The sequence below is a fragment of the Dermacentor albipictus genome, chromosome 3, assembly GCF_038994185.2.
Source record: "Dermacentor albipictus isolate Rhodes 1998 colony chromosome 3, USDA_Dalb.pri_finalv2, whole genome shotgun sequence".
Taxonomy (NCBI): Eukaryota; Metazoa; Arthropoda; class Arachnida; order Ixodida; family Ixodidae; genus Dermacentor; species Dermacentor albipictus.
Genome location: NC_091823.1, coordinates 33,866,205 through 33,878,805, shown reverse-complemented (window position 1 = coordinate 33,878,805; position 12,601 = coordinate 33,866,205). Strand labels below are relative to the sequence as shown.

Sequence of the window (12,601 nt, the reverse complement as noted above, 5' to 3'; positions counted from 1 at the left end):
CCCCCACTACAAACACACACATACCCCCTTTTTTTTATGTATACATAAAATTCCTTGCCATGACGGATCATAGCCTCCTTTATTTTTGAAAAATAGAGGAGGCTATGGACCGATTGACCAGTTCAAGTTGTCAACTTGTCAGTAACTGTCGTAGGAATCACTGTAATAAACATAATTCCACGATCGGATTGTTTACTTTCATTTTTTGTTGTAACACTGAGGACTACATAGAACTTTATTTTGTATATGTGAGAGAAGTATGTGGATATCACGAGCTTAAGCCAATGTGCGATACACAGACAAAGCAGCTGCTACAACATGAACTGCATTGAGGGCCACACAACACATACGTAATTAAAGGTGCAAAATATAGAGGGAAGCTTCAAAATACGCTCTGTAGCACTGCAAAGTATAACATATATTGTATGTGTACAATAAATGTTCAAAAATACAATGCATCAATGTACCATTTGCCTTCAAGTTTATTATGAAGTTCAAGTTTACTGAAGTTTATTATGAGCATATGTACAACAGGGATCAACTAACACACCCGCAGTCGAGGTGGCTGTTCGAGGTGTGCTGGCTGCCTCAGTGTAAGAAAAAGAAATTGGGTAAATGTCGACACCAGTGCCACTGCTTCTTGCCTCTGACCTGCACGTGCCTCTGCGGCATCTTTGTGCACAAGTGTGCTGGCGTGGTGAGGCGTAGGAGTCATCCGAGAGAAAGAGTATTGTTTACATGGAGGAGTGGCTGTTCACATTGCCTGTCACTTTCCCTCAAATGTTTCCTTGGCGACTAGGGTGACACACCCGCAGTCAAGGTGGCTGTTCGAGGTGTGCTGGCTGCCTAAACGAAATAAAAAGAAATTAGATGAATGTCGATACCAGTGCTATTGCTTATTGCCTCTTACCTGCATTTGCCTCCACGGCCTCTTGGTTTGCGGAGTCTGTATGAGGGAGCTGCTGTGGCTAGGCGTAGGCATTGTCTAAGCAAAAAGAAAAGGCCATTTAAATGGGGAATTATGGAAATAAATGCAGTTATGTCTGCTTCTTGCACTCTTCTTGCCTAAAAGAGCACTTTGACTGCTTCTGCTTTTTACCTGCAGGTGTTGTTGCGAGATCCTTAGTATGGCTGCGTGCAGCATTGTAACACTTGGTGGAGGCATTTGAAGTGGTAGCCAAAAATATAAAGAATCATCCTTGTCTGCACGAATGCTTTCAATTTCTAAATGCAGTGGTAACTATCACTATTGGTGCAAGGCCCCCCCACATCTATGCGGCAAGTGCCATAGCTCGAAACTGAATTGTTCCTTTATGTTTCACAAGGCATCTGATATGTCCACATTAGATGTGATGTGTTTGTTTTTATTTATCCCAGTGTGGAGAGAGCATCATTAAATGGCTGAAGTACTATAGCGCCAAACAGACGACACAAGAAGAGACACGGACGAGCGCTTATGTCCATGTCTCTTCTTCTTGTGTCGTCTGTTTGGCGCTATAGTACTTCAGTAATATGCACCAACTAGCCCAACAAAAAGTTCTGCTGAAATATCATTAAATGTTTTGTTTATTTTTGCGTGTCTTGTTTTTTGGTTTATTTCTGAATTTATCATGATGCTAAAGTGACTTATGTAATGGCAATCAGCTTTTGTTTTGCAGAAAAACAATGCATTTCCTGACCCATTGTTTGACATCCCCTCACTCGCATAATTTTGCAGAGTATTCTACCTATATTGACTTGCTTGACCTCCACTAAAGGGTCTTGCATATTTAAATACGACTCTTTCCTTAAAATCATTCGACACTTCTCATAATTTCTGTACCTTGGGCTTCTGATACTCTGCATTCACTATTTTTGCTTGTTTCTGACTAGAAATGTCTTCTTTAATTTAGAGCTTAAATTTTACCTTTAGAACACACGGAAGGGCTTGCCATTGCATATCTGCATAAAAGGGTAACATGTTTCATTAAACATTTGCAAAATCCCATTGAAGATTGATGAATGCAGCTTGCAGTGTGATATGACTGAATGAGCCATAAAAGTAACTCATCTCACTTGGTAAATGAAAGCACATATTAGTGTGATGCACAAGATACATTACACTAACGTGGTGGGTTCTCTTGCTTATAAAGCAAAATAATCGGTGCGCGAGAAAAAAATTATTTTTGCATAACCCTTGTACACACTGACTTAAGGAAAATGAGCTGGAGCTGTCCACATGATGTACTTATTTTACCTGCGAGTATGGTCAACAAAAATGTGTCCCAGCTGCTTAGTGGTATTCCGGATTATGTCAGTATTGCATATGTGCCTGTTGTCGAAAATAATTGAATTTTGAAAGTGCTCGCAGGGATCTGATGTGCATATCTGCAGTTTATGGGTACATGTAAAAGACTCAGCATCAAGTGCAAGTGAACGGTCCCACAGGCCCGAAGTCGATCATGCAAATAGATTCGCTGCACAAATTTGTGACCAGAAAAGATATGCCACATGAAATGGCATGCAAGGAAGTGTTGAAAATATTGCACAGTTAATAAAACGCCTAAGCTATTAATATGTGGCTTGATGCACTCGTTATGCAAAACGGAGGTGAGGCGTGCAGACAGGAAACAAGAGTAGAGTATTTACAAGCAAACAACACGCGCGCCGCCCACTTCTCTACTCTTGTGTCCTGTCTGCACGCCTCACCTGTTTTGCATAATGAATCCTTACGAACTAGCTCAGCTTTCTGTCGTTCTAAGTCTCGATGCACTCTATTTCGTCCGCATTAGGCACTCGCCTCTTGATTACTTCGTGGCACAGAAATACTCGGTCATCAGGCTGTTTTTCTGCTGTGGCCTTTGTAGAAGCATGATTGTTCAAAGTGCAACAATTAAACAGATTCTTTGAGTTGCTTGTTGCTTCGCCAGTACAATTCCGGTGCGCTGGTCCGCCTGTCCAGCAATTTCCTACTGAAGGGAAACCTGCAAATAAAAACACCGCTCCGCATTCAGAAAAATGCTCTACTGTGACGCTTCTCGAACGATTGTGATGTACCACAAGAGCTGCCTACTCGCGCGATATTCTCAACAAGGAGATAAATTCGTTTACTTACATGTGAAGGTATATGCCAGACCACTTCGGGGCTTCGGTGGCACATAAGGCACGAGTGTGTCATAGCGTCCGATGTCGACGCGCGATCGCATGTCAAACGAAACTACTACGCATCCAAAAAACAGATTCGAAACCGAAATTCGCGTCATCCTTTATTGCATGAATGCGTACATCGTGATTTACATAAGTCACGGACTTAGCGATCGCTTTCTGTAAACTTAACATTAACGTACCACCTTCATAAAGCCATCAGGTATGCGTTTTTAGGTGACAAAGCATAAGGTGACCTGTACTTGTTCTCAGCTCTTTCAATAGTAATTGCGCTGGCCACATTGACCAGTAGCAACAGGGCGGCGCCCTAAAGGTTCCCACTTTTCCGGCCCAGCTTTTCCTCTAGAGTTGTTCTACTAACTCTATGCCTGCACGTGACCTCCGGTATGCATGGCACGCCGGTGCGAGCGAACACTGAGATGATGATAGTGATCTAAAGACAGGAAAGACGCTTGATTCTGCGAAATGCACCGCGTGGCAACTGGGCCCGTCTCTCGCGCTTCTTTCTGGACACGCGGCGCCATCTAGCGAGACTGCCGCGAAGTACGCGCGTGGCTGTCGAGACGTGGCGCGCCAGTGCCTCCGAACGCTGATGATTGTTTCCTCGCTTGCCACACACTCTGTGCCACATACTAGTTGTCCAACATGGCGACAGATTAACTGAGGAGCGGAACATACCTAGCGCGTTCGTGGCGCAATTCGCTAAAGCGTTGATGTGAACCGCGTTCGTTGAAAAGTGGCACATATGCCCAGTACGTTCGTGGTGCAGCCTTAAAATGCGTTGGGTCGCTATCTTTGAGGTATAACCTTGTGACGTGGGCTTGATTCCGCTCAGCGTCGTTCTTATAGAAAATCACAGTTCTACATTTTACAGACAAACTGCTTGAATTGTAAATATTGTAATTATTGTAATTGCCGTAATTAAGCATGTAATTATGGTGCCGTGAAATGGAATTACAGAAGCCAGTATTTTTTTACGGGCAATTGCTGTAAATATGACGGTGCGCTATCGCAGTGCTGGGGAATTAAATTAAGGACGCCTGTACATTTAACGGGGAAATGTTGAAGGTGATGCTGCCAGGAAACGTCGAGTAAAAACAACGGCACATCTTCTATAGTGCACCCGTACATCTCATATCCTATTGTGATACTAGTTTTCACATTAATCGCCAAACTATACAAGATGTAACACGAACACTCGTCAAGGCATAAAGTGAGCAACGGAAACTATGCTTCGCACCTCGTAGTGGCTGCCCTATCGCAAGACGACAAACAAACGTCCCCAAATGCTATGCACAGGTAGAGCGAGCAATGCAATGATTCACCCGCGTGGTTGCTCAGTGGCTGTGGTGTTGGGCTGCTGAGCACGAGGTCGCGGGATCGAATCCCGGCTGCGGCGGCCACATTTCGATGGGGGCGAAATGCGAAAAAAACCGTCTACTTAGATTTAGGTGCACGTTAAAGAACCCCAGGTGGTCGAAATTTCCGGAGTCCTCCACTACGGCGTGCCTCATAATCAAAAAGTGGTTTGGCGCGTTAAACCCCATAATTTAATTTTAATGCAATGGTTCGGCCTTCAACAGAACCAGATGCGGATATGTTAGCTCATCAAATACAGTAGTTTCTGCACTGTAGCCCACGCTCGGCGTGTAGGTGTGCAATGACCAGTTAGCAGTAAAATTAAATTTAAGAAACGGTTATTAAGTTGCCTGGCCCAAGTATTTAGTCCACAAGGTCATTTCTACAAATGACGTTATTCGTCAAAATCGAGATAGCTACTTGCGCGAAGTCCCCAAGCGTATGTTTCTTTTGCGACGGCGGTGAGGAACAGTATTAGGATCAACTTACAAGAAGTTGTAGCGGTGACGATTTCCCTGTGCATGCCTGGTTAGAGTGAGTCGAAAAAAAAAATATTCTGTCTGCTCCTCAACTGTACATACTCGCAAAGCATAGAAATTATTCTTTAAACATGTAGTGTCTGCTGGAAATAATATGCAAGTCATGATACGCGCAGTTGGTGCGCCAAAAATTCTGCACAGGTACTTATCAAAGTTTTAAAAAGCTTTAGGTGAAGCAAAGACCTCCTATCTATGTGGCTTTCAGCGCTTACCCCTAACATTAACGTAATGAGAGAGAACAAAACACGCTTTTACGCGCTCGCAGACACACTGTAAACAGATTTACGCCATTAGGGGACATTAAGGGTATAAATCTGCCTATAATTCATGCTCTTACACCCTTAAGAGTGTAAAGGCGTGAATTATAGAAAAGAGCGCCCTTAATGGTGCAAAGCTGTTTGCGACGGCACAGCTACCAGAGTACCGTGTTCCACGCAAGACAACTGAGCGAACGCTTAATGCGCCGGCTTAGCACGCGCGAAGAATTTTGCGAGTGTCACTTCCACGTGCGAAGAAACAAACGCGTCCGTGTGGAAAACTTTCGTCGTCACTCGATATTGCTACAAGTACTTCTCCGCAGCGCTCGATGCGAGATGCAAGATCGCGAGGTCGTGAGGACGTCTGCTTAACATTTCAGGAGACCGGACTTCTAACAAATGCTCGCCGGAGATCCCAAGTAAACGTACTATAAAGCGACGAAATCGACCGTTCCATCTGGGTCTCACGTGTCGCCGACTCTAGAAGGCGGAGTGCTGCGCTGCCTGTGATTAAAATGCACGAGGCTATATTGATTACCAAGCTTAGAACTTATTTTCGCTCAATGTTTCTAACGGAAATTAAGGATTTTCTGAAATGTTCGGAGTGTGGTGCCCTAAATGAGGAAGTTGTCTCTTTTTTTCTTCTTTCAATTTTATTTTCTTTTCTTGGCATGGCCCGACGTTTCGCGCTGTGTCGGAAATAGTTCGTACTTTTCGCATTCTTCTCTTTGTTTTTCTCCGGTACAGGGGGTATTAATATTTCACACTTGTAGGTCATCGATGCTCAGGATCAATGTAGCATGCTTGCGGCGATTTTTTTTTATTTCAATGCTCTTTTCTTACAAGGACCTTTAAAGAATTCTGTGCTGTTTCTATTAAACTTGTTCTACTTCGATAAACTTTAAACTAGATGCAATTAAATATACTTTATCGATATTGCAAGGGGTGATAATAGCAGGTTTTGAGAAACTTCTTCGGTTGTTGAATGGTGGTACTGGAAGATTTCGGCAGGTGGCGCCACCTGTGGCGGATAGCATTTTGTTTCAGGCAGTCCGGATTACTGGCTGAAGCATATACTAGGGCCGACTCTATGCTTGAATAGAGCAAGCCAGAACAATGACATATTTATGCTTACCGCGGTCGGGAAGATTTCTCTGGGCAGCCATGCCAATACCTAGACAATTGAGATGTGTCGTAGTTGTTGCACGAAAAGCGGACAAAGCGTTTTGCACGTGATTTTATAGTAAAACTCGAAATTGCGAACCTGAAAAAGAAAGCTTTAATGTACTTTTTAAGTGAACGACGCCAAGAGGTATAGATACATTTCAAGAAAATTGCAGCAGAACCCATCTCACGATGAGTGCCAACGGTAATGCGATCAGCATTGAATCAAGATAGCTAGACAAGGGATTGCCACCATCGAAACGAGGTAAGTATGAGGCGTGCACTGCAGTGGCACTCCTCTTTCGCGCTTCCCTAAGAACACTCGGTGCCAACTGGCGCCGCCGTCGCGAAGCCTGTACGTGGCCTCCAAAATGCATGGCGCGCCGGTGCGTGGGAACGCTGAGAAACGCGTCGTGCGACCACCGGGCTCCTCTCGCGCGCTTCTTTGTACCCGCCGCGCCATCTAGTGGCGCTGCTGAGAAGTCAGTGCGTGGACTCCGAGATGAGAGGCGTGGCGCGCCGGGGCCTGTGAGCGCTGACAATTGTTCCCTCGCTTGCCGCATGCTCAGTGGTGACAGTTGGTGACAGGCTAAGTTGGTGACAGGCTAATTGAAGAGCGGCACATTCGGGCTGCTGTTCTTGAGGAACCCTTGTGACGCCTCGATTCTACTCAGCGTTGCAGAAATTTAAGGAATCGTTTTCGTCATTCTAGGGCAGCACATTTCCTTTTGAACCTGCCTAGTTATCCAAGTTGGCGTCGAACACGTGCGTTGAAGACGCCACACAGACATTGGCACACACCTAATGACCCAAGTTGGTCCGATGGTTGCTTTCGCACCCTGTTACCTCTGCACAACAGCTCGATACGCTATCCACCCCACCACTGACTACCCAGTGATCCCGGCAGGCGAGAAAACAGATACCAACATAGATAGATGGATACATAGACACACATACATCGATAGACAGCCCCCAGAAATTACGTGAGTTACCTACAAAATACCAATGCATTAAAGTACGGAAGGTTAACCGGGAATCTTCTCGGTTGACTGCCTTAGACTAATATGAAGTGGTAAAGGGCAGAAAAAGATGAAGGATAGGATATAGAAAGACTGAGTTCATGCATGCCGGAAGTGCCGATGATCTGGAATGTCCATCACTGCCTCAGAGGCGTGGTCAAAAAACCTAGACGCAATTCAGCTGTCTGGCTCACAAGTGTGTCCATATCAGATGTGTGGAGTGGCAACTCCGGTGTTGGTATGATTCCGGAATCATTCCACATATTAAAACACCGATAATGGAATGGGAATGGAATGGGAGCCAGAAATCCTGAAATATAGTTGGAATGGAATAGGCTGGTTTTTTAAGCGACACTAGAAAACAACAAAACTGCTAAATTTGTCGTTTAAACTAAGCGAAATGTCCAATACAATGTATTTCTCCTACCGGGTGTCGTATGTATTTCTCCTACCAGTGTCGAACTCGTATGTCTGCCGCGGTAATTTAAACCAACGCGGTATTCAGCCGATTCTGCACTTCTGAAGACCCTGAAACCTTTCTGCGTCACGAGGTTGAGGTGCCTCTTAAGACAGCAATTTTTAGTTCACAAGAACGATTGCTTGGTTTATAGTCGGGTTCTCGCCGAGTAGGTTCCTCCTCACTCTTAGAACAAAAAAAGAAGGAAAGAAAGAAACACGTTCAGCAGTGGCACTCGAAGCTTGACTGCGATTAGAGGAAATTAATTAAATCAACACAGCGACTTCGGAAGTGGGAATGGTCCAACTGTCACCATCCCGAAGAGCTAAATGAAGTGAAATTACAGGGGATTTCTTTTGCCCGGAGAGAGAGAATGAAGAGGAAAGGCAGGGAGGTTAACCAGATATGAGTATCCGGTTTGCTACCCTACACTGGGGATGGGGGATAGGGGTTAGAAAGATGACAGAGAGGAAAACGCAAAAAGAAAACGAAAAAAAATACGAACGCGCACACATGGAGACACACACACAAAAGGCGTTCCTTTTGCCCGGAATGCAGTGAGAATGTAATGGACTCCTCATCTACGGTGCATACCACTTTGCTCCAGAAGGCGTTCACCATGATTCCCGTGTCTGGAGCGGTTTGGTCACAGACGTTCCGAGAAGGCCGCGATAAAATTTGGGCGTCGTCACTCGCGCTTTCGACCACGGCATGTCATGTATCCTGCAAACAGACTCTACCTGCGTGTCGCACAGTTGTGGTGTTTCAAAGGACACAGGTTTGAAGGCCTGCGCTTCGGATGTGCGTTTCCTCTTCCTTCTGTTGCGAGTGTGTTCACGGACAGTCTGCCGCGTCACACGTCATTTCTGCATGACCAGGAGCAACACGTCAGGCTTGCCACCAGGTTAACCTCTCCTGCTTCCATCGAAACTACATCTTCCCATTCTCTCACCAGGAATGAAGAACTCTGCGCTGTTTTGTTCATGCTGCTTTGTACTTAATTTCAAGTACATTTCCTGTTCTGCTACAAAATGGTTGCTGCGGAAACAATGAGGATAAGAACGTGTGGGCTACCTCATTTCTCTCTGGTGTTACAACGTTCGTACTGGGGCTGGTCTTTCCCGCCTGTTCACATACCACAATCTCATTCCCTTCATTACCAGCATCACAGCTACCGAAGCTTTATCTGCAAAGCCATGTCCCACAATTCAGAAACGAAGTATGGTGTTGCTCAATGCAGCTTATTGAGCTTCTCGTTTTTTTTTTTTTTGAGCATGTGCGGGAATTACGGGTCCATGTTAATAATCTTCTCTTGTGTAAAGGTTCCATTGACCGGCCGTATAGCAATCACCGCTCGTGGTAGAGATCTCCGTAACGATAGCCAATCACGGAAACTACTTACGTAGAAGAGGTGTATGCTGTACGGAACGGGGCGTACACACAAGTGTCTTGCATCAAAAATATTCATTGGCAGCATGACCATTCCATCGGTTTACCGTTTTGGCTACACAGTGCGACATTCGTCTGGCACAACAGCTTTATTGGCGTTCGATTGCAGCCTTCGGAAGTTTCACTGTCACGACAAACATTTGGTAATAAATATGTACAAGGGCGCTTATCTTTACACGCAATAATATTTATATATATATGTATATAAGTGTATGTATTAGGGTTCACTGAAATGTTTTAGTGGACACTGAAACAAAGTTCACCACGCGACTCACTTCAGGGTGCCACAGTGTTGTTCAGTTTGTCGCCACTTTGTTCTGGTTTGTATCAGCTCTGTGCAGCCATGGGCGAACGCGTGTGTTAGTGGCGTTTTGTGGACGGGCAAGCGCTGTGTACGCGTTAGTCCAAAATGCCTCGCTTCTCGTGTTTTAGTTACAGCGCGCCACATGTGGAGGGCATCTTAGGAACCAGTTCAGTCAACCAAAACTCACTGGGATTCTCGCTAGCTTGCGGCCGAGACAGTGTAGACCGATGCGTCTGTAAAACACACAGTGTTTCACAAATGTGTCGCACACGCAGTCAGTTTCTGTTCCCACTTTTGAAGACCAGTCACTCATAAATTAGAATTCGTTGCAAAGTTCACAAAACAACATTTCTTTTTTTTTTAAGTTGACAAAAAACACTCGCGAATGCACGCACACATCGGGTATATTCCACTACTCACTGACTTGCCGTTGCACATGAAACGGAAGGAACGGAGGATACAGAAACAAACACGGGGTATCGTGGGCTCCACTAGACTGAAAACGCTGTACACACAACGCCAGAGTAGTTCTCTTGAGTTTCCATCCGAACAGGAGCTTAGTCACGTGGTTCACCATACTTTTGCGAAGTGTCATCTTCCGACCACGGATACGGCCTGCATATTCTCGCGTAGTGAAAAATAGACCTGTACACCATTTGCCAGCGCCCCCAGTTCGTGGTTACAAAATGTTCCACTCTCCTGAGTCACTGCTGTGTGCTGGCTTCCGGCCTTATACGTGTGACAATGCCGGTCCGTTCCAAGCAAGAAGCTCGGTGTTATTCGTCAGGCCCTGTTTGGTTCTTGCGTTGCTTGCTTCCCGTTCCTGCATTGTTTCACGATGGTACCGCGGGACTAAACCGGGGTGTCGTAGCCGTTCAAACAGCCTCCCGCCTTGCGAATAACTTTCGTCGGCGTCCGACCTTTTGCGCGTCGTGGTCGATCGGCGGCTGTCCAGTTGATCCTACAGCACTATCACCTTACTTCGCTCACACCTCGGTTCCTTCGTAGTTGCCCTCCGCGTACCCTTCGTCCGGAGAGTAACGGGTGTCTACGCCGACTGCCACGCACGCCGCGACGACGGGAGGTGCGGCTACGGGGTTCCGTTTCCAAGAAGACGCCGCGGGTTCCACTACCCTCCACTGCGCAGCCGCCGCTGCTGCTGACGGTTCGGGCGGCGAGTAGAGGCCGTGTCTCTGCGGTGGTTCGGGTGGCTCTTCGAGGTACCGGTCGTGGAGCGCGTACTGGCCGTAGCAGGGGTCGGCTGGGTTGGCGTAGCCGTTGCCCACGGGTCCGTACCCGTTCGGCTGCCTGGAATAGTCCAGTCCCGCGCCACTCTTGCCGTGAACCAGGTCGGGCGTCGTCCGGTCGCAGGGGTCCGTGGGCGACTGCGCTGAGCCGTCCTGGGGCGACCGCTGCTGCATGGCTGCGAGCTGCGCCGCCTTGGTGTCGCTCGGAGTTGCCACTTCGACCAGGTCTGCCTTGCGCGCCAGCTGCTTGAGCATGCCTGGAAACTTGGCCCTAGAGGCAGCCAGAGCCCTCTGTCGGGCCACGACGAAGCACAGTAGCAGGGCCAGTATGACGAGCGCCAGGAAGCTGGCCAGCACGATGACCACCTTGTGGGTCCTCGAGAGGCCGCTGGCCACCGGCGGCGCCTGCACCACGGCTAGAGTCGTGTTGGCGGCCCGCAGGCCGGCGCGGTTCTCGGCGACGCAGATGTAGACGCCCGCGTCGTAGGGGCCCGCGTGAGCCACGGACAGCCAGCTCAGCTGGAACGGCCCGCTCTGCTCGCGCTGCACTTGGAAGCGGTTTGAGTCCAAGTCTGGGCCGGCTTCACCGTTCGTCGAGTTCCAGGCGCCGGCGCCCCAGTCGGCCGCCTCCCATCTGCACGAGGCAAGAAACGCGGAAGATGAGCAGTTTCAAAAGGTCCGTTTTCCCAAATATGACAAAATCAGAAGAAGAAAGAAAATGTTCACGTCTATACCATATTTTCGGGTGCAGAGCAATATAGGTCCGCCCAGATACGCCACAGGATGGCACTAGGGCCAAATGCGAAGCAAGAAGAAAGGCAACGAGTGCGACCCAGACATAACATTGTTTTAAAATTGTGCAGATCACGCGCGCTATTGGAATCGATGTTACGCGAAGCATTTTGCAGATACCTGATTATATCTAACTTAGTTTGGTCAACTGGAAAAGATTACCAGATAGACCAACGTATCCATGCAAAACGAGGAATTTTAGTCGTGACACGAGCGCACGTGACGAAAGTAGCAAGCCGACAGCGACCCTAGACGACCGTGGCGTGATGCCAACGGCTATGGCATGACGACTAATTTAATGCGCTCCAGCGAAGAATGGTAACAACCTGCTCAGTTACGCTCTAGGCTGATCCAGAAAGCGGTACAATGTGGCGCAGCGACTCAAAGCGCTGTTTTTGAATCTTTGAGTCAGAAGCGAAGGACGGGGAATACTGGTGTATACTGTCGCTTTTACAATTAACTCGTTGCTATGTGTCGCGACTCCAGTGAAGGGCGGTGTGCGGGTTGACAGTTATTCGGGGGTTCCATTCATGCATCAGGTGGCGTAATGGAAACTCGTATGTGCGCATGCGCTGTCACGCTTTACAACAATCGTTTACAACAGCGTATCGTGAAATTTTCATGTGTGCGAGCAAAAACTATCATCATCAGCAATGTCTCGTGCTACTGCTCACGCCATTGCTGATGATGATAGTTTTTGCTCGCGCACATGAAAATTTCACAACCGCGCGAACGCGCTCTTCTCGGGCTTGCGCGCGCGTTCGTCGTTCGTCGCCTTCTTCCACAGCTGACTCCGTTGCCACTCATCGTGCCAGCGTTCCATTCTGCCCCTCGTGCTCGTGCCACTGTTGGCGTCTTCGTCGTCGTCTT

General features: G+C 47.3%; 1 protein-coding gene and 1 long non-coding RNA gene across 3 annotated transcripts in view; both read right to left on the bottom strand.

Annotated features, from left to right (window-relative positions):
* Window positions 1-493: 493 nt before the first annotated feature.
* On the bottom strand, window positions 494-1,421 carry LOC139057833 (uncharacterized). The gene is made up of 2 exons (XR_011513028.1): window positions 911-1,421; window positions 494-846 (listed from the first exon to the last, which is right to left on the bottom strand). It is a non-coding gene; the product is annotated as an uncharacterized lncRNA (long non-coding RNA).
* Window positions 1,422-9,462: 8,041 nt separating this feature from the next.
* Window positions 9,463-12,601, bottom strand: part of LOC135902913 (leucine-rich repeat-containing protein 24-like) — a 220,766-nt gene continuing 217,627 nt past the window's right edge. For both annotated transcript variants that reach the window (XM_065433246.2, XM_065433248.2), the window contains one exon: window positions 9,463-11,573. In XM_065433246.2, coding sequence (XP_065289318.1) covers window positions 10,679-11,573 — 895 coding nt within the window. In that variant the 3' untranslated portion in view covers window positions 9,463-10,678. The remainder of the gene's footprint in view (window positions 11,574-12,601) is intronic.